Source organism: Myotis daubentonii, chromosome 5 (assembly GCF_963259705.1).
Source record: "Myotis daubentonii chromosome 5, mMyoDau2.1, whole genome shotgun sequence".
Taxonomy (NCBI): Eukaryota; Metazoa; Chordata; class Mammalia; order Chiroptera; family Vespertilionidae; genus Myotis; species Myotis daubentonii.
In genome coordinates this window covers 77261485-77283583 of record NC_081844.1, presented here as the reverse complement: position 1 = coordinate 77283583, position 22099 = coordinate 77261485, and the positions used below count along the sequence as shown (strand labels likewise).

Genomic DNA, 22099 nt, shown 5'->3' with positions numbered 1-22099 from the left:
CTGTCTGACCATAAGCAAGTCACTTCTCAACTCATATTTCTTAATCTGTAAAATGGGCATGTACACATGCCTCAGAGTGAGGCCTGTGTGTTTACTTCCCAGAGCTATAAATGACGATCAGATGAGCCCACATATGTATCTAAGTGTTGGCATGATGCCTGCCTGACATGCCTCAGTGCTCAGCAGCTTCTGTAAGCTTTGCCCTCTCTGGCTGGTGCTAGGAATGCACTTCCCCTGGGAGGAATTACACATTTTCTTCCTAATACTTGAGTGTGAATGAGACTTTACAGGGCAGACTGGACCTGAAGCAGCCCCAGCACCCAGGGCGCCCGGAGGATGTGACGGTTCCCACCAAGGTGACCAGAGGTGAGAGCCCAGGAGGGCTGCTCTCCTCCCACCTGCAGCCTGGGAGGTGCCAAGAGCCCTGTGACTTACGGGAGTGTCTGAGGACTGGCCTTTCCAGCCAGGACCTCCCTGCAACACTCAGTTCCCAGGGGCCAAGAAAGGCTTCCAGGCAACCAGTCACCCCACTTTTCCACGGGGACAGTGAGGCAAGGTGGTAACGTTGCCTCTGCAGTCACGGCTCCCTGCAGACTGGGTCAGCTGGGCCGGGTCTGCTCTGAACAGGACCCTGTGGGCCAGGCCTCTTCCTGGGCCAACCCGTGGCTCTGCCCATGGGCTGCAGGGCCCCAGGCTGCTCCACTCTCCCGTCCCTGGGCTCTACCCCTCACTTTCAGGTCTCAGGTCAAATCTCACCTCTTCCACGAGGCTTCCCTGACCTCCAGATGAGCGCTGGCCTGCTCAGCCACCTGTTTATTTCCTTTCTGGCATTTATCACAGCCCACGTGCCTTTATTGGCTTGTTTTCCTCTTCACACTCTGTCTTCCTACGCTGCCATGTAAGTGTCCGGAGGACAATGCCCTCGTCTGCTTTGTGTCCCAGCACCTAGAGTCAGGTCTGGCACATAGGAGGGGCTCCAAAATATACGTTGGATGAGTCGGTGGGTGGAGAGCTGTCAGGCTCTCCTGAAGTGCCTCATTGTTACCACCCATCCTCATGGGCATAGAAGCTACACTGACTGGCTTGCCGGGGCCCCGCCTGGCTCTCACACAAACCCAAATTCTGCCGCCATGTCCCAGGCACTCGGGTGGTCTCTGCAATGAGGGAGTTGAAGTTGACCACGTATTCTGTCTGAGGACCACCTTGGGTATGGCTGAGAGCGTAAGTCATCTTGGGAGGGTGGGGGAAGGGAGTACTGGGACCATTACCTGCAGCTCCCAGATGGCACACCCCACATGTCTACACACCTCTGTACACACACTGCTCTTCTAAAGGCAGGTCCTCAGCTTTGGGTCTTTAAACAACCTGACCCTGACCCAGGCTATGGGCTACAGCCCCTGGTGAGTTTATATGATACACAGAAAAGAAAGCCTGTAATCCAGCTGTGTCTGATGCTGGTGGGCACGTGGTTCCTGTCTGCAGTGCCTCTGTCTGCAGAAGGTGGAGCCTGTTGTGCCAGGCTGGGGTTCAGGACGGGCAGCGCGGAAGGTGGCTGGCTCTGGGCGCTGCGCATGCCTCTGCATCCATGTCCCACCATTCCCATCTGCGTTGGGCCTTGCTGAGTATGTGGCCACCGTAGAGCCAGAAGTCACCGCACTGTGGCTCTATGGTGTGTGTGGGGTGGGGTGGGGGGGGGTCAGGCAGTCCTCTGCTGGGGTCTGAGGGCCTGCAGGAGGAGGCCCAGGCAGTGCTGCTGATGAGACCTGGAGTGGGCACCTCCCAAGGCCGTGTAAGGAGAGGGGCTCTCCTCAGAAGTCAAGGCGAGGACAAGTTCTCAGACAGAGATGATGCACTGGACAAACATGCTTGCAGGCAATTTAGCATCCCAAAGTGGAAAGTCATGGGCCTCCTCTCATGTGCAATCCAGGGCACAGTCCTGAGAGGGGACCTGGCATAGGTTTACTCTGTGCCAAGGAACCGGTTGTCTGTGCTCTGGTGCAGTCAGTGGTGAGAGAGGCTTCCTGCTTGGGTGAAGGCATAGGACTCACCTACACTCTGAGTTGTCCGTCCCAGGTCCGTGAGGCTCGAATGGAGACTCCTTACCTGAACCACAGAGGAAGTCTGTAGCTCTGATGGGTACAAACGGACTTGTTTCTCCTCCTGTCATAACTTTCGTGTAACAATTCCCATTTCTGATCATGTTCAGTAAATTCAATGAGTGTGGAAAAGCAGCTTATTTGGTACGATGATCAGTTTCTCACCCGGGTAAACGACTTTCTTGATGACTATAAATTAAACAGGTTATGTCTTTTGCATGCATCATGGTTGCCTCGTCAACACTGGGGCAGTCGCGGGCGGTCTCATCTGGTTACCTTTCCCACTGGGGTTTTATCATCATCCCGGTAGGGAGGGACTTCAGAGACCACCAAAGCTCGCTCTGGACAAGGAGAACCCCTTTAAATCCATCCTGTTTTAGTAACAAGGAGGCAGTTGTGACGGGGGCTTGTTTAATGAGGAAGCCACGGCTTGTTGGCGTCTCTGTGGCAGACGGGATCCCAGGTCCGTCCCGGTGTGTGGTGTTCCTAGCTTGGCGCAGGCCTGTTGTCCGCAGGCCGGGAAGCGGCAGGGGCAAGGCTTTAAAGCAACGCTTACCTTAATTGCAAATATGAGGAATCAATGATCTGCTGACAGCTGACTCCATGTCAGAGAGAACCTGAGTGTTTTGACCACTTCCACGACCCCCGGTGGGCACGTTTTCTGAACACGATGGCCTCAGTCACACTGTGAGCGAATGAAACGTGGGCATTGGCAGCACCACACGCAGTGCTGCTCTCCCGAGGCGTTCACTGTGGTTGTGCCTGCGGGTGATTCTCAGGAGAAAGGGTCGGGAGAGGGGTTCTCCCCGTCCAGACCGAGCTGGCTCTGGTGGTCTCCAGACTCTGGTGCCCTTGCCCCAGAAAGCCCACCTTCAAGGACGCCTGTCCCCTTTGTGCCACCATCCTTCCAGCCTCCCTCCTGCCCCCTTGGAGGAGGCCAGGGGAGATGCATCCCTCAAAAGGTCACTGCATGGGTGACCCTCCCCACCCTCATCATCTCAGCCTCTAGCCTGGGGTCTGAGCAGTGGCAACATCTGCGTTAATGAGATCAGCTTTTAAAACTGTTGGGTTTCTTAAAACCTGAGTGTACGGGGGCCATGTGAGGACAAAGGCCCTGCCCCTGAGGGGTCTCCAGAGGCCAGAGAGTGCGGCAGACACTATGGCGCAGGAGGACTCAGAGAGGGGCACTTGGGGAGGAGATGGCAGGAAAGGGACCCCAGGTGTGAGGTGGAGCTGATTTATGTGTCAAGAGCACAGCCTGGGTGGGCAGCACAGCGGAAGCAAAAGAGACCACAGACTCAGAAACCTTGACTCTTGTTTCTTTTCCAAATGGACCAATTAGTGGGTGCCCTTTCCATCACACACGGCAGTTTATTAAAAGGGCGATGCAATGGCAATGCGCTGTGTCCTGGCGCTGTGTGCGGGAAGAAGGAAATGCTGACCTTTGCACAGCTGTTAGTTTCTTCTAGTCGCCGCCAGCGCTTTCCCGGGAAACCCATTTTCCAGGAATCAGGCTCATCAAACACACTTTGTGGCAAACCAGCCATAAACACCGGGGTGGGGGCCTCCAGCCCAGAGCCCCCCTCCCTCTGCCATCAGCCTTGACAGGAAGCTGTGCACTGCGGCTGCTGAAGGCCACGGAGCCTTCGCGGTGACACGCGAGCAATTAGCGGAGTGGATAAAGGACATTCACTCGCCCGCGTAGGATCCGCACTTTTACACTGCTTGGAGATATTTTGACCTTCTAGTTTATTATGATTCAAGAAAAAGTCAATATTTCTTAGCTTGCCAAGGCCGGAGGAATTTAAATGAGTTATTGAATCAAGCACTTAATCTACCGATAACTGATTCTTTTCCTTTCAAATCTATAATGATGAAAAGCAGGCTTAACCAAAAACAAGAAAAGGAAGGTTCTTTTTTTCTCCCCCTGTAGGCAATTTTAGCCCAGGGGATAGGAGCTGAGGCTGGAAGTGCAGGCTTGAGTGCCAGGGCCATTCTGTTTTGCTGAGTATTTTGAAGGTTTCATTAAAACTTAAAAGCAAAACTTCTGTGGCCGTGAAATCTGCATTCATGCTTTAATTTGATATCCCTTTATAATCCTCAACTTCCTATCTGTTGCCATCAATGCCACGTGCAGTCAGCCAGTTTCCTGGGCTCCCGTGGCCATGTGTGATGCTGTGGGAGACGCTTGCTTGGCTTTTCATGAAGCGGACCCCACTCAGCATGAGCCAGTCTCCCCTCCTCCTGCCCGCTTGGCCCTCTGAGCTCGGGCACCACTGCCTGAGATCATCATGGGCACGTGCTGGGTGCAGGTTCTCAGCCTTCTTGCTGGGGCTGCAACACTGTGCTGGGAGGGACTAGGCCAGCCGTGGGCAAACTACGGCCCGCGGGCCGGATCCGGCCCGTTTGAAATGAATAAAACTAAAAAAAAAAAAAAAAAGACCGTACTCTTTTATGTAATGTTTACTTTGAATTTATATTAGTTCACACAAACACTCCATCCATGCTTTTGTTCCGGCCCTCCGGTCCAGTTTAAGAACCTATTGTGGCCCTCGAGTCAAAAAGTTTGCCCACCCCTGGGCTAGGCAGTGGAGAAAGCTGCAGCCGCCACTGCGGATGGTGCACTTCCAGGGAGCCCTGGCCTCCCTGCCCTGACTGCCTCCGCCCCATCCTGACACCACTTCCTCCTCACGCTGCACTTCCTCCCTAGATCCCGCAGCGGCTCCCCAGGGTCTAACATATGGGAAATTCCTCCGCCTGGCTTTCTCAGTCCCCTGGAACCACACCGTGCTCCCCCTCACTGGCCCAGCCTCAGCCCCTGTGCTCCTCGCCTCAGGTCTCCTCCCTGCAGTGTGTTATGGGAGCTTGACTCAAGCCTCCACATCTCTTAGGAGGCCTCCTGCTCTCAGGCGGCAGGGCCCACGGGCACTTTGCCACCTCCATGTAGTCCTACTTCTCCCTTCCAGATGGCAGGGCTCCTGTCTGAGAGGTTTGGTGTGAGCATAAAAACCGGGCTCTACACTGCAGGACACTGCTCTTGGCACTCACAGCCGCCTCCTGTTGGAGGGAAGGGACTCCTTCAGGCACCCGAGCCCCCAAGCCTCGGCCTCACAGGCAAATGGAGCCTCTGCTCGCCAGGACTTGAAAGAGCCACCAAGGACGCCCAGGACCCCACCCGCGTGCCTGCAGCTGACCTCTGTGTTTGTGTGCCTGGCAGGGCTCTCCGACCATGACTGGCTGCGGCCCTCCTGCGGGAAGAAGCGGTGCGGCCGCGGGAGCAGGTGCACGCTCAGCCGGGAGACGGGGGAGCCCGAATGCCGGTGCCTGGAGGCCTGCAAGCCCAGCTACGTTCCCGTGTGCGGCTCCGACGGGAGGTTCTATGAAAACCACTGCGAGCTCTACCGCGCCGCGTGCCTGCTGGAGAAGAAGATCGTCATCGCCCACAGCAAGGACTGTTTCCTTAAAGGTAGGAGGGTGGCTTCGGGCCCTGTGGTTTGAGCTTTGGGTGTGGTTCTTCTAATGCCCTTCTGACCGCCGACCCGGTGCTGAGTTTATAGGCTAAAGTGTAAAGGCAATAGAGACAGAGGAAGGCTGGGGCCTGCACGGCGTGGCAGCGGTGGCATTTTGGAGATGCAGTTCTGTTGTGGCCACCTGCCCTCGAAGAGCAGGATCCAGGAAGGCCCTGGCTGCCATGGGGCACAGAGGAACCAGCCACAAGGTGGTGCCCAGGCCTCTCACTCACACGGGGCGGGCCCTGTCGGGGTGCTGATAGGGCCTGCATGTACCCCCTGGACAGAATCTCATGAATCAGGACCACCTGTGCATAGCATGTGGCCAGGTGGACACCAGCACAGTGGGTCCCAGCATGTCAGGCTCTCGAGCTCGGGCCTGTAGTGGTTGCTAGTGGAACAGCACTCCATGCCGGGCCTGGCCTGGCCAGAACACCCTGAGCAAGACAGGGAGGCCCTGAGTGGACATCAGAACATGTCCATGGAGTCGGGGCCAAGGGGTTCGTGCTCCGTGCTGGGGTTGAGTCAGAACAGAAGGGCAGTGGCAGTTCCGGCTGGAGGGATAGAGCCTCGGGCAGGGCCTAGGGCTCTTCACACCTGATCCATTCTCAGCACCTGGCACAGTGCCTGGCACCAAGGAGACACTCAGTGGCTCACAGATGCTGGAAGGTGTGAGAGTTAGAATGCAAATTCCCGTGTTGGTGTGGCCCCAATGAATGGTGCATGGTACACGGTACACAGTGTGACAGGCGTGTTTCAGCAGTGGAGCACAGGTCTGTGGCTTCTCCCCATGCCACCTGTGCTCACGTGAAGGGCCTCCCCAACTCGGCCACGGGCTGTGGCAGCAGGGAGCCCGGGAGCACTCGGGGCTCTGGAAAGCCAAGTTTATCCCTGATGGGGCACAGCCTTAGGCCCTTTCATGGCTGTGCTTATGACGCTAATGCTGAGGTGCTCCAGAAATCATGAGGCACATTATGGAAATGAGGCCAAAACGAGCCCAGGGAAAATGTCCCTGGCCCGGGAGCACTGCCCGGCGCGTGCGTGCGGAGTCCCCAGCAGCGGCGAGCTCTCAAACACTTGACCGGTTGCTCTGGCTGTATTGGCCGTGTTGCATTTTATAGACTGATGTTCCGTTCTCCAGTTTCCAACATCCCCCAAGTTGCATCTCCCTGAAGGTTTTCATTTCTGCCTCAGAGTATGCCCGCCTCCCTGCCCGTCGGTTATTCAAACAGCATTTCTCATTTCATGCGAGGGAAACACAGCCACCACACAACCCAGGAGGGATGGGGCGCGGGGCGGGCAGATTCGGGTTCTGTTTCATGCTGATTGACTTTATCCACCAAATCCTCCTGACTTGTTGAGTTTTGCACAGATTTTGTGAGTCCCCACCCACAAAGGTCGCTGTCAGTGGAGAACAGGACTTGTGAGGCCCCCAGAGGTTGCAGCTCAGCTCTGCCACATCCCGGCTGTGTGGTCCTGGGTGCATGACTCCACCTCTCTGAGCCTTTTCTCAGATGTAAAATCAAGGCCGCCAGCAGTACCCACCTGCTCTGTGGAGAAAAGTACATGAGACGCTCACAGAAACCACTGAAGATGTGTGGGCACGTTACAGGTGTTGGTATTAATGACACCTGTTGTCATCCTGCATCTAATCCCGTGTGGCCTTGGGCCTAGAGCAGGGAGACGCATAAACTGCAGGGTCCTCAGAGGCGGCAGCAAGCTCTGCCCAGCAGGGCTTGGCAACCTGTCTGGGCCCAGGTGGCTTCTGGTAGTTGGAAAGTGGGTGTGGCAGGCCGAGTCGGCTGATGCTGTCTCGGAGATGCCCTTCCTGCAGGCCTGGCCCGTGGGTCGGCCACGGAGAGGCCTTCCCAGCCTCAGGCTCAGGGTCAGCTCCAGGCCCTGGCCGGAGGGGGTGAGGGTGCGGGTGGGGGTGTCTCGGAAGAAAGGAGGGTGTTAAAGGACAGCTTCCCGCAGTGTCGCCCCCACAATGGCAGGGTAATCTTTAATACCATCTTGAGCTCCTTGATGATCATTTATCTTTTGTCCCAAATCACCAGGGAGTTATTAATACAGGAAACTTAAAAACACCTTTTTTCCCCCCCACAAATAAAAATTTTAAAATCATCTGTTCCATTCTCTAGTCCTACCAGACTTTACAAAGAGAAGCTGTGACTTCATTCTCTAGGTTTTATCTGTCTCCAGAAGTCCTTATGGGAAGGGGGCGGGGTTCACACCCCATGGGGACACAGGGCCTCGCCACTCTGCAGCCCTCTCAGCCCCATGGGCAAGAGAACTCCTGGTATGGCAATCCAGTTGCCATGGCAACGGGGTGCCTTGTGAACTCGGAAGGAAATACCACATCATTTAGGGATCATTAGCATGTGGGAAATCAAAACTGAACTCAGAATCGTTGCTTCAGCTCGCCTTTGCAGCCCCGGCACCAGTGCTCCGGAAGTCCCGAGCAGGGTCTCCTGCCGAAAATCGGGGTTCAGAGGTTGTAGGATGTGGTATCCCTTTCTTCCTGTGGCAAAATTGGAGTCATAGTTGTTCTCAGCCCCAAAGACGGCCAGAGAATACCGAGATAGTGGGTGGGATTCTCTGTAACGTTCGCTGCTTATAGTGTTTTAAAAGTTGTCGTGTGACATGGGTTCCTATTTGTGTACTAGTTGGCGCTTTTTAAATTATTTTTCTGACTCGGTTTTGAATTCACGCTTTATCTCCTACGCTGTTCGAGAAGAGATGGCCTTTCAGCAATCGCTCACCACGCCGGGGCTGTATTATCCCAGATGATACAATGTCATAGTCGGGCAGGTTTCCAAACAAACCATGAAATTATGGAAGAAAGGAGCCTCTTAGGGGTTCAGTCGTAAATGGACCTCAAGCTTCTCATCCCATGTGCTGCTGTAGGTTCTTCAGAGGGGGGTGCACAGGCTTATGAAATCAGAGGAAATAATTTTCATTTTTGACAAAAAAATTTACTATAGGCTCACCAACAAATCTTTTGTTGTTACTAAACACAAGAATAAAAACCCAACCTTTTGTTGCATTAGCAGAACAGCTAGATCTTACTGCCAAAGAGACTTCTTTTTCCTTGTTGTTACTCTGAGTCTTGTTGCTTTAGGAACGTAAATTAAGCCCCAGGCCTGCAGGGCATTTTTGCACTTCCTGCCAGTTACCTCTTCAGCTGCAGACCCAGCTCGCCAAGGTGTGTGAGATCTTGGCACAGGGTCCTGACTCGCAGGAGTCTAGGGGGTTGGGTTTCACTCTGCTGGAGCGGGTCCCTCCTGTAGGAAGGTAGGTGCTGGGGCCTGTGGGAGCATCATGGGGCTGAGGGGTGGGGGGGGGGGCAGCAGGCACAAACTCAAGGGCACCGGCTTCAGATCCATCATGGAGCCATGCCACACCTCTTTGGATGAGGCAGGTAAGCTCTCTGCGCCTCACTTGCCTCATCTGTAAAATGGGAATGATAAACCTACCTACCTCAAGGAGCAGTGCCCCAAAGAGTGAGCACCCTTCTCTGAGCGTAATCGGCAGCAGTCAGGTTGATGGTGATATCGTTGCAAACATCAGGGCACATTTGAGGGACGGATGCAAGAGGCCGAAAGACCCCCTGCCCACTCAGTCAATGCCATATACGGGCTAAGCGATCAGGTGGGGGGTGGGGGTGGATACTCCAGTGTGCGAGCAAAGTGAAAGAAGAATGCTGGCCCTTTATTTAACGGATGACTGGAATTTGACCTGCAAATGATCAAACTTAAACCACCTTCTCCAACTGCCTTGCTTTTTGAAAGAGATGTAATGAGTCGTCCAAGCTCACCTAGCAAGGTGTGAGAGAAAGAAGAGGAGAATCAAGAATCTCGATTCCAGGTCTAGAGCAGGTTTCTGGGATGAATGAAAGGCTCTCAGGAACTGTCAGCTGAGCCTGAGGGAGGGGTTGTCTGCCTGACAGGAGAAGGGGAACGTCTAGGGAAGGAGCTGGAGAAGAAACATTCAAGGTGCATCTCGAAGGGTGAGAGCGGGCATCCTAGATGCAGGCAGGAAGTGCCTGCAGACCCAGGGGGGAGCCAGTGGTTGGAAGGCAGGTCCCAAAGGGGAGAGCAGCTGGGGATACATGCGGACAGGCGGGTAAGGGAGAGCTGAGGAGGCCTGTGTGCCAAGCCTACCAGGTGTCAGGTAGCTACTCCAGCTTCCCCATTCCCCAGATAGGCACCTCGAGGCCTGGACAACACAAAGCAGCCCCTGCCCATGTCCCACAGGCCCTGCCCATGTCCCACAGGCCCTGCCCATGTCCCACAGGCCCTGCCCATGTCCCACAGGCCCTGCGCTGCAGCGCCCTTCGCAGTCACCCACAGCTGTGGGGGTGTTTGTGCAGCAGGCATGTTCACAGCAGAAGCGATGGCCTCATCCTGCTCCCCAGAAGGCTTCCTGCCGAGGAGGGAGAGCTCCGAGCCATGGTGGCGGGGAGGCTTCGAGGTGCCGGCCTGGGGTCCCAGCAAGAAGCCCAGCCAGGGCTCCTCCTGGAAAGGGGGGTGTCATCCAGACTCACAGGTCTCCAGACATCAGAGCACCAGGCCACGCTGTCCTCTGGGGAAAGAGCTACGGGAGGAGCCCAGAACAAAGCAGCAGTGATCCCTCCCGCCTGGCCTGGCTTGGCACTGGCCGCTACCCTCCAACCTTCTTCCTGTTTCCATTTTCTTCCACTTGTCCTTCTCCTCCTGGCCCCACCCGCATTCTGTCCTGAGGCCACTGCTGCCCCGTGGCTGCTGCAAAGGGATCTGCCTGCACCCAGTGTCCTTCCTGACCTTCACTTTTAGCTCCGCAGAAAAGGGTCTGGCCATTTCACCAAGCCACCCAGCTTCACAGCCATTCTTGACAGTCGGCCGGGGACCGAGGCTGTGCAGGGCCTGAGGAGACAGTATGATCAGGATGCTGGGCCCACCTGGCCGAATCGACCAGTCCCAGCACCCCCACTCCTTGGGCCATCATGTGGGAGCTGCTCTAGCCAGAGACACCGCCAAGACCTCACGGGCCACTGGGAATCTTCATGGACTGTTTCCTGTCTTGCCGCCTCCCCCTGTAGGTTCAGCTGCGAGATACAGAACTCAAAGTTTACCAATATCCTCCCCTCCCCCCCAGCACAGCGGTCTCCGAGCTCAGTCCTCCCATTTATAGTATCTGCTTCCAGGATCAAGAAACACAATTTAAAACAAACATGTGTATTCTTTGGATATTTCCCTCCAGGTTTCATGCAACAAAATGTCTTGGTGTGAGCCCCTGCAAATGTGGGAGAATGTTATCAGCTCAGCACGTGTGGTGTGCTTCACAGAACTGCTATACTTGGGATGAATTAATTACATCCCAGTAATTAAAAAGTGCTAGTAAGTTATTGAGCTGAGGAAGTCTCACACTGCATTGGTTTCATTTATGGAAACAAGCCGCAGCCTCCAAGTCACCACACACACACACACACACACACACACACACACACACACACACTAGTACAGTGTCTCCTGCTCTTCCCCGACACCTCCTCCTCATCTCCAACTCCTTGGCCGCTGGCAGGCTCAGGCTCTCTCATCCTAAGCCTTGTCCCAGCATCCCGCTAGGTGCCATTCCATCTCTTCCCTTCCCTTCCCTTCCCTTCCCTTCCCTTCCCTTCCCTTCCCTTCCCTTCCCTTCCCTTCCCTTCCCTTCCCTTCTCTTCCCTTCCCTTCCCTTCCCTTCTTTCCCAGGCACCCTAAGTGTCACCCGCCCTGGCTGCCTCCACTTCCCCAGCTCCCTCTGCACACTGTCCACTAGGGTCTGTGGCTGGCTGGTGTCCCCATTAAGATCACGGCCTCCTTCCCAATGTCAAGTCCAGGTGGAACTTTCCAGACCTGGTCTTACTGCATCCCTCCGGCAGTGGCACCTGTCAGTCTTCTGGCAGCCCCCTCCATGGCTTCCATGGTTTAGCCCCCTCCCCTGACTCTTCACAGACCCCTCCTTCCCCAGGAGCTGTATATTTTTATTGTTTTATTACAGAGTAGTTGGCATACAACACTATTAGTTTCAGGTGTGCAGCATAGTGATTTGACGTTCATATGCCTTACACGGAGTGATCACCACACTAAGTCTAGAACCCACCTGTCACCGTGCCAAGTTCCAACAGCATCGTTGACTAGACTCCCTGGGCTGTGCACCGCGTCTCCGTGGCTTATTCATTTTCTGTACGGAGGTTTGTACTTTGTACGCCCTGTGCCTTTCTCACCCATCCCTCCACACCTTCTGGCAAACGTCAGTTTGTTCCCTGCATCTATGAGTCTGTTTTTGTTTTGTATTTTTAGACTCTGCATACAAGTGAAATCATACAGTATTTGTCTTTCTCAGTCTGACTTCTATTACTCCCCAGTAGCTGTCTCCATGTGGATTCTCCCAGGGCCTCCTTGGCTCTCTTCTCTTTCCATTCCACCCCCATCCATGACTCCAGCCATGCCTCACATGCCAGTAAGACCCAACTGTGTCTTCACCCCTAGCCTCCCCTCCATGTTCCCAGCTGCCTGCCTGGACCCACCTTCAAAGGCTAGGCACCTCAAATTCAGTGGGTCCCAGATGAACTCACCATCTCCCTGTTTCCTCTGCCCTGACATAGCTCTTCTTCCTCACACAGCATCTGCCTCGGTGATGGCAGCAACCCTCCGACACCCCAAGAAACTGCCATCTTATTGCTTCCTCCTTGTATCTGAGCCCCGACTCCAAAACCCTGCCAAGTTTACTTCCTTATCATTCCTTCATCCCACCCTCCTCTTCTCTACCTCTTCTGCTGCCACATACATCCATCCCACCGCCATCTCTCACCTGGATGGCCTCTGTGTCCCCCGAGCTATCCTCCCAGCTCCTGGTCAGGTAGTTCTTCAAACCCCCCTTCCATATGGCTTTAGGAGTGAGCTTTCCAAGACATAACTTTGGCCATGGCACTCCTCTGCTTGAACCCTCTGTCTGTCACTAAACAGACATATACTTCCTGTGAGCCAGGTCTTTTCTGGGAACCGGGGATACAGCAAGGTACAGAACAGACTGACTTCCTGCCCTCACGGCATATATCAGACTCAACAAGAGGAAAGTGCGTTAGGTGGTAACAAATGTCACGGGGAGGAATAAAGTCAGGAAAGGGGTTAGTGAGAGCTTCTTATAGCTGTTGTTGTTGTTGTTTTGCTTTAATTTAATTTAATTGCAGTTTACTGTCAGTATTATTCTGTATTAGTTTAAGATGTACAGCATAGTGGTTAGATAATCATGTACTTTACAGAATGATTCCCCCACCCCAATATTTCAGGTACTCACTTGGTCCCATACATAGGTATTATATTAATTGACTATACTCCCTATGCTGTAATCTACATCTCTGTGACTATTCTATAACAATTTGTACTTCTTAATCCTTTTACCTTTTTTACCCAGTCCCCCACCCCCTTCCCCTCTGTCAACTATCAGTCTATTTCTGCATCTATGAGTCTGTTTCTATTTTGTTTATTTATTTTGTTCTTTAGATTTCACATATAAGTGAAGTCATATAGTATTTATCTTTCTCTGACTGACTTATTTCACTTAGCATAATACCCTCTAGGTCCATCCATGCTATCACAAAAGGTAAGATTTCATTCTTTTTTGCAGCCTAGTAGTAATCCATTTTGTACATGTACCACAGCTTTTTTATCTACTCGTCTGTTGATGGGCCAGTGAGAGCTTCTAATATGAGAAGTGACATTTGAGCAAAGACCTGAAGGATGTTGGGAGGGTACTGAGCAAGCCATTTGCATCTCTGGGAGAAAAGCATCCCAGCAGAAGGAACAGCAGGTGCAAAGCCCCTGAGGTGAGAGCTTGCCTGGCATGTTTGGGGACCAACTAAAAGGCCAGGGTTCCTAGAGCAGAGCGAGGAAGAGGAGAGGTCCAAGGGAGGTTAGAGGGGTGCTGGGACAGATCATCCACATAGGGCTTGTCGGTAAGTGGAAGCCCAGACTCTTAGCCACTGTGCTATCTTGTCATTTAGTTATTCCACAATGCCCACCAAGGGATTGCCTTGAAGGGACTACCCGAGGAGCTGTGAGGATCCGCCATGGCTGGGAGAGAAGACCGGTCCAGGAGCTCAGGGCCAAGCATCTCTAGGTTCATTCTTTATCTGAGATAAACCCGCAGGGCCCAGGGGATTTCCTCTGTGAGCCCCACGCCGACCAAGGTGCTATCAGAACTACTACCAAGAGGAGGGTCCCCTTCTGTTACAACCTCCTGTCAGCTTGCCAGTGGGGAACTGTGATGTATCTTCCATCCCTAGCTCACGGGAGATGTTCCACTCATTTTCAGAGGAATGCACTAACTGATGGTTATTTACTAAACAGGACAGCTGCGTCCCTCAGAGGTCCCGAGTGAGAGCATGGGAAGCCCTAGTCAGAGACCCGCCATGCAGTATGAGTCAGAGGGTCCCAGCGAAACTGATGGTGGATTCATAAGGAGGACCCTGCTCAGAGGACATGGTGGGTTCTCTGTGGTGGGGGGCCATCGAGTGTGTTGAGGAAAACCGAGGAAGGAAAGGGACAGAAGGAGGCCAGGGAGGGGGCCTCTTGGAGCCTCCTGCTCCCAGGATTCTCCCCAGGAGGCTGCTTGAAGAAGATGCTGCATGGAGACAAGGGGTGCCCTGGGCTCAGACTGCTGAGAACCACTTAGTGGAGCCCATAGCCAACAGTTGGGAGGCTTTGAGTGATGGTCAGGAGTGAAATGTTTAATTACTGGAGCGAGGAGAAGTTGATTTGGGACTTCTTTAAGGTTTTCCCTTGTTGCACCTTCAATTAAGATCAAGGCCCCCGTGTAGCAGCCGCTAAATGACACTGCACATTGAATCTCCGTGCTCAAGCGGTTTATCTAATTACCTGCGTGACAAACTCCCCAGCTGTCACACCAGCCACAACTCAAATATGTTGACTCTGGGTGCCTGCCTGAAAGTTGTTCTGTGTTAATAACAGGCCGAAGGAAAGGACTCCCATATCCTTTCTACACGTGGAATCCCTTTGAGGTTCTCCTGTTGCCTGGTAGAGATTTGAGGAGTCGAAGGGGCCAGCAACCGGGAGGACAGTGGGTGCAGGAGGTGAGCAGAGGCCTGGAGGCCAACCTGTTCTTGACTCTCAACACCCCACCCCCACCCCAACACCGCAGAGGGTATGGCTGCCCAGTCTCTCTACCTGCATTTTTGGACAGTGAGCCGTGTGTTTGAACCATCTTTCCCCCCACCCCCCCACCCCAAAAAAAAAATGTAAAGGGAGGAACACTTACCACTGTGTCAAATTAATTGAGTTAAGTCAGGGGAGTTGGGGATACAGACCCGCCAGTGTTCCAGGGAGCGGTAGGTGACAGCTAACCTCCACCAGCAGAGTGTCTGCGTGGGGAACATCCCCGCAGAGCAGGCTCGCCACGTGCACAGGGAAGAAGACCACACCCAACAGTCCTGCACTGGGCTTCAGGTGTTGAGGACGCAGCCAGGAGAGCCCAGCCCTCTGCTGCATCTAGGGATGTAGTTCCTTATTGTGGGTGAACTTGTGCCAAGTCCTGTGCCAGGTGCCACAGAGAGCCAGGTCCAGAACACGGAGTGTTCTCAAAGCCAGTGAGGGGAGGCAGCGCTGCACTGCCACCAGCGTGGGCTCCTCATCCTGTGAGCCCTGCCCTCTGCCTGCCTTCTTGCTGTGTGCACTTCTGCTTTGATGCGCCTTGATCACTCATTAATGAAGGTAATCAGAGTGAAACTACTTTCAAAAAGCAGCTCCAAATGCAAGCAGTGAAATCACTTTGCTTGCAGGTAATTAAAATCCCCGGAGGCAGTGAACTCCGACCGCTCATTATAAGCAGGAGGGCTAAGTGGTGCTTTTGTCCTTGTAGCTGGAAGGAAGAGCTCATCCAGCAAGCGACCTAGACCTCGCAGGCACGTCTGTTTGCTTGTCTCCTTGGGGAACTTCTGTTTTCTCATCCACTGCTTGTCGGTTAGTCCACCCCCACGCACTTTGATTGGCTGGCATGTGACCCGCAGGCCTGGCATCCAGTGGTCTAGCACGTGCCTCTCTGAGCCCAACCTGCCCCACTCTGCCCAGCTGAATTCTCTTCCTCCCCGCCTCCCATTCTCTCTCTCTCTCTCTCTCTCTCTCTCTCTCTCTCTCTCTCTCTCCCCCCGCCCCTCTTTTTTTCTCGCCCTCCCTCTCTCTCACTTTCTCCCTCCCTCCCTCCCTTCCTCTCTGATGACATGTTCCATTGAAATACAACAAATCTAGTCTTTCAACTGGTTGGATGAGGCCCACCCACCTTGTGGAAAGCAACGGCTTTATTCAAAGTCCACCGACTTAAATGTTAATGGCATACAACAACACGGTCACAGAAACAGCCAGCACAGCGTTTGATTACATGTCTGGTTCCTGTGGCGCAGCCAAGTCGATGCATAGAGCTAACCACTGTACCTACTCACTACAGGCTTGTTCTAAGTGCCTTCCTCAGACCCTAGCCACTCTTTGTCCAACCAAAGGTACAGCCATTGTGAGGGAGGCCTGCATGTAGTCCTTCGATGGACAGGAGCGAAGCGTCCCATCTGGGCCAGGCCCTGAACAGCGGACATGCTGGCACTTGGTCAGGGGCACACCCCATCGCCACCCCACCAGAGAGCAAGATACTGACTGGGAAAGGAAATACTGTGGCAGTCAGAGCTGTGCTTCCCTTGCCCTAGGTCTGTAGATGGAGAGTTGAGCCCTTGGGGTCATTGCACCTGCCTCTGCGTTGCAACCCACACCACCCCCTGCCCAGCACCCAGAAATTACACAGGAGGGGAGTTGCTCTGGACCCCATCAGCTGTCACCTTCCTTCACCCACCACCCTTAGGGGTGTCTTCTGCCAATGGCTATTTTCCCAGTGACGTTATTTCCTTCCACCAGCTTACAACAGTAACGGTTTGAAATTATACTTAAAACCTCAAATGATATAAGATGCAAACTTGAGGGTAGAAAAATCAAAGGGGAATGAAGGCTGGAGGTTCTGAGGTTTCTCAGAACACGAGAACGGTGCACAAATGGCTGGAAGTGCACAGGCCACAAAGGCTGCTGGTTAGATCCGAATGCGACTCCGTTCCAAGGACACCTTTGTCTGGGAACCGCACACCTCACCTGCCAGCTGCCAGGTTCAGAGAAGCAGGAATCAAAGTATTTACTCAGCCGCCTGGTTGGCTGGAGCCTGGGGGGAGCGGGACTGGGCGGTTCCTCCTGGAAATGGGGAATGAAGGTGCAGCAGGAGGCCCGCCTCTTAATAAGGCAGCAGCCAATTAACAGAGCAAATGTTTGAGGTGTCCCTGCTGAGTGATGGGATGTCTGGTCTTCTCCCAGAGTCCCTGGGGCCCGTCAGTCAGACAGGCAGGTACAGGGCTTGTTAATTGGAGAGAATCTCCTTCCAGGGGGGTGAGCCCTGGCTTGTCAGTTAATGGAACCAAGGTTTGTTTTTGACAAGGATCTTTGCCTGACCCATGAAAGGATACGTCCTTCAGATAGGCTTCCCTCTCCCACGGCCCCCTCTCCTCGGACACTGTTTGTTTGGGAATTTCTCACCAGGGAAACCCAGAGCTGGAGGCCAAAGCTGGGAATCTGAGAACCAGGAGAAGTTCAGCAGGAGGGAGCTGTGCCGACCCAACCTGGTCCCTGGTCAGTGAGAGGGCAGCTGTCCTCCCCCACAGGGGGTGTCTGGGGAGCCCCTGCTAGGAGCCCGGCACCCTGCTAGGAAGGCGTGCAGGATTGGGTCCCAGGAGAGGCTGTGACGGGGGGACATCTGAAGCTCCAAGTAGGCCAAAGTCCGGGGCGGCTGGGCTTGCCCTGATGGGGAAGAGGTGGCCTCCCAAGGGAGAGGTTCATTCCCAATGGCCCAGCAGCGATGGGTCAGCAAAGGCCGTGTGGGCACCTGGGGCCGGTCCAGCTGACGTCGGAGCCAGGTCCAGAGTTGGGGAAGCTGATTGACTATCTGCCAGGCAGGGGTGGTCTTTTCCTCTGTCTCTTTTCCCCACCACCCCCTCCCCTCGTCTTCTCACGTCCCCCATTCTACTGTCCCACTCCACCCCTCTCCCCAAGAAGACTGGCTCGTGTGCCCACAATATTTAAAACAAGTGGCTGGAAAATAGCATGTTTCTCAGTAAACTGGGGGTATTCACCACATGACACAAGCTACTAGTTTTGACTTTTTAGCAACATAAGCAGTTTTACCAGCACTTGGACACAGTTGAAATGGTGAGTTGTCCAGGCCCCTCTGGACATCATCACCCGAGAAACCCAGAAACCCGGGGATGGGACCAGTGCCATCTGACGCCTCGGATGGTCAGCTCCTTATGAGCCCACAAGTTTGTCTTTGGTTGGAGGAATCCCTCTCTCCAATTTTTCAGTCACCGTCTGGATTATAACTAAGTGAGCTACTTCTCAGCGTCCTTGCTCCAGGTTTAAGTGGGAGGCGCAGGAGGGGCGATGGGAGCAAACGCTGCTGGGGTAGGTGCTGGTTATTCTCCCACTCTGGAAAGGCGCCCGAGGTCCAGAGGCGCCTTGGATTTGCTCGGAAACAAATCCCAGGAGCCCACCGAAGTGCTGACTCACAGCACGCCTCCAGCGCGGGTCAGCGGGGGCCGGGCCCAGCAATGTCACTTCCCCACCAGCGTCCATAGGGCCCAGCAATGTCACTTCCCCACCAGCGTCCAAGGTCATCGCCGATGGGGAACAGGAGATGGAGAGTGGGGGGAGCTCTGGCTCACGCTTCTCTGGGGTTCCCACTCACACTTCAGTCAAAGTCACGTGTGAGACCACGTATATGAATGGTACACACACTTCCATCGGACACATTCCCGGGTGGGAGTGCGCTAGAGACGCAGGAATCCACATTCCCGTCATGTCTCGGCCCCTCTCTGGTGCTGAGGAAAGGCCGCAGGGAGGCTGTAAATCCGGAAAACAGAACATAAGAGCGAATGGGCTTAAGGCTAAAACTCACCTCTGTGCTTCAGAAAAAAACAATCTCCTCCCTTTATTAGATCTGCATTTAACAAGGTGCCCAGCAGTCATCCTGAATATGCCAACAGGAATGATGAAGCCACAAAAAGAAGCTGTTCTTTGAAGTTTCCTCTCAGAGCAATTTGAAGTTTTTAGCATAACAAAAGCAATTACATCCATCTTAACACAGATTGCTTCTTAATGACCAAATGCTCATCCCTGAAGCCTCCAAGTGTTTAGGAATATTGACAACATTAATATTTTATACACAGACTAAAAGAATTTACATTTCCCCCCAAGGCTTCTGCACTGGGCCCAGGTATGGGCCTGGGTTAATAAGCATGTGTGCACAGAACCTACATTTTCTCCTATGTCCCCTAGGACAGTCGTAATCAAGCAATTGAAGGATAAAGGCAACATCACCTTCCACTGAACTGCAGGTACCAGGTCTGCCTTGCTCAGGGCAGTGGGCCTGGCGCAGGGCGGGTGTGGAGGAGCCTGTGATGAGCACATGCGCAGGAGAGGGAGGGCTGGTGAGGAAGGGATGGAAGCAAGCCTGTTCTCGCCTTGGTCCAAAGAGCAGCAGTCGATTGCAGGCTGAGAAGGGACTGGGAAAACCTCAACAGGGCCCCCTCTGTTGCTCACCTGCCAGGTCCCCTACAGCATTTCGCTCCCACAGCCTCCCTCTTCCTCCTCCAAGGTCAGACCCTGACCTGGGAGCGCCCACCTGCAGCTCTGGCCCACAGCACATCCTTATGATTGGAAAGGAAGCTACTGGTTGAGCACAGAATCTTTTTCTTCATATTTTTTTATTATGAAACGTGACAGACAGAAGGGATACAAAACGTATATGTGCCATTAAGAGAATAATCATCGATAGAAGAGCCATGTTTTAGGAATTAGGCTGTGCTTAGAAACACCCTTGCCCCCCTGTGCCTTGCCCACTCTCATCCTCCTCCCTGCCCTGGGCGACCTCTGTCCTCTCTGGCATCTGTGGTCATCCTGTTCTGGCGGGTGTTTAGTAGTCGTCTCACCTAAATAGCTGTGGAACGTGGTTTGCTTCCTCCTGTCTTTGGACTTCCTATCAATGGAGCTGTGCTGTGGGTGTTCTCTTTGGATTTGCCACGTTCACTCCACGCCGTATTTGTAAGACTCACCCAGGCAGAGTATAGCTGGAACTCCCCCGTTTTGTTACTGAAAATCCCCTTACGTGAATATCCCGAAATGGGTCCGTTCTGCGGACAGCCACATCAATTCCCGGGTGGGGCTGTTCCAAGCGATGCTGCTAGAATCACTCTCGTCCCTGTCGGCCCCTGTGCCGGTCCCAGTGCCATGTGCGCAAGTTCCTCCTCGAGTCCCTCCGTGTGCATCCCTCGGCACTGTGCTCCTAGCCTTACTTTTGTTTTCCAAACTCATTGGCCAGTTTACCTCAAAACAGCAGCGTGTGAGAGTCCCCGCACTTCTCCTTACTGACACTAATGACAGCCAAACATTTTTCATTTTTGCCCACCCGGTGGGTATGGAATATACTCATTGTGGTTTTAATTGATAGTTTCCTGATTGCTAAGAAGACTAAGCATCATTTCACTTGTTTATTGACCATTTCGATTTCCTCTTCTCTGCAGTACCTGCCCAAGTGTTCGGCACATTTTTCTATTCAGTAGTCCGTCTTTTCTGTGTTGATTGGTAGGCGTTCTTTGTGTATTTTGGATACTTAGTCTTTGTTGATTACATTTATTACAAACATATTCTTCTAATGATAGCTTGACTTTTCACTTTTGGTTTCATTTAAGGATACAACTTCTTAATTTTAATGTAGTTGAATTTATCAAATGTTTTCCTCACATTGCAATATATAAGTGCATCAATGCAACACGTTGTACACCTTAAACTTGCACAATGCTATGTGCCAATTATATCTCAATTTTTTAAAATATCTTGTCCCTCATGGTTAGTAGATTTTGTGTTTTTTAAAAATAAATCTTTCCACCCCCCAAAGCCCTACAGCTTGTTCTTTATAATGTTGCTTTTTATGTTTAATTTTTCTTAATATAATAGCTTTCTTGAGACATAATTCATGTTATCATTCAATTAACCAATTTAAAGTGTACAATTCAAGTTTTTAATATATCCACAGGGTTGTGCAAACATCTCTATAAACAATATTAAAACATATTCATCATCGCCACAAAGAAACCCTGCCCCCATTAACCGTCGCTCTCCACTCCTCCCCCAGCCCCAGCCACCACTGCCCCAGCCCTAGGCAAACACTAATCTTCTGTCTCTATAGGTTTGCCTATCCTAGACACTTTGGACAATATGTGGTCTTTTGTGACTGGTTTCTCTCACGTAGCATAATGTCTTCAAGATTCATCCATGTTGTAGCCTGTATCGTACCTTATTCCTTTTTATTTGCAAATACAATTTCATTGCTTGGATACACCAAAGTTTATCCACTCATCAGCTGACAGACATTTGAGTCATTTCCACTTCGAGGCTATTATGAAGATGTTGCTACACACATTTATGTACAAGTTTTTGAGTGAACATATCATTTCTCTTGGGAAATAATTAGGGATGGAATTGCATATGTTAACTCTATGTTCAACCTTTTGAGGAACTGCCAGTCTGTTTACAAAGTGACTGCACCATTTTACATTCCCATCAGCGATGTACGAGGGTTCCAGTTTCTCCATATCTTTGCCAACACTTGTTATTATCTGTCTCTTTAATTTCAATCAGCCAAAAAGGTGTGAAGTGGTATCTCATGTGATTTTAATTGACATTTTCTTGGTGAATAATGATATTGAATATATTTCCATGTGATTGTTGGTTATTTGTATATCTTCTTTGAAGAACTGTTTATATCCTTTACTTATTTTTAACTGGGTAATTTGTTTATTATTGAGTTGCAAGGGTTCTTTATATATTCTGGACCCAAGTCTCTTATTAAATACAAGCTTTGCAAATATTTTCTTCCATTTCTTGGGTACTCTTCATTTTTTTTGTTATCCTTCGAAGCACAAAAGTTTTTTAATTTTGATGAAATTCAATTTTTTTTCTTTTGTCAGTTATGCTTTTGGTATCATATTTAAGAAGGCTTTGCCTAGCCCAGTGGTCGGCAAACCGCGGCTCGCGAGCCACATGCGGCTCTTTGGCCCCTTGAGTGTGGCTCTTCCACAAAATACCACGTTCGGGCACACACATACAGTGCGATTGAAACTTCGTGGCCCATGCGCAGAAGTCGGTTTTCGGCCTGGAAGAGTCTATTTTGAAGAAGTGGCGTTGGAAGAAGTGGGGCGTGTCAGTCGGTCGGTCGGTCAGTCGGGCGAGGGGAGACACGGTGCAGGCGGGCCGCGGGATATGCAGCGTGGGGAGGTACATTGTTTTGAGGTACGGCCGCTGAGGTCAACCCCTTCCAACTCTCCCACCCACACTCATCTATCTGAAACAAGTATACAAGATGAGTGTGGATGGGAGA

The 22099-nt window shown here is 52.4% G+C and overlaps 1 protein-coding gene across 1 annotated transcript in view; it reads left to right on the top strand.

Moving 5' to 3' along the window:
- FSTL4 (follistatin like 4) overlaps nt 1-22099 on the top strand; it is a 324334-nt gene that overhangs the window by 159538 nt on the left and 142697 nt on the right. Inside the window, exon 4 of the mRNA XM_059698386.1 lies at nt 5314-5562. Coding sequence (XP_059554369.1) covers nt 5314-5562 — 249 coding nt within the window. The remainder of the gene's footprint in view (nt 1-5313; nt 5563-22099) is intronic.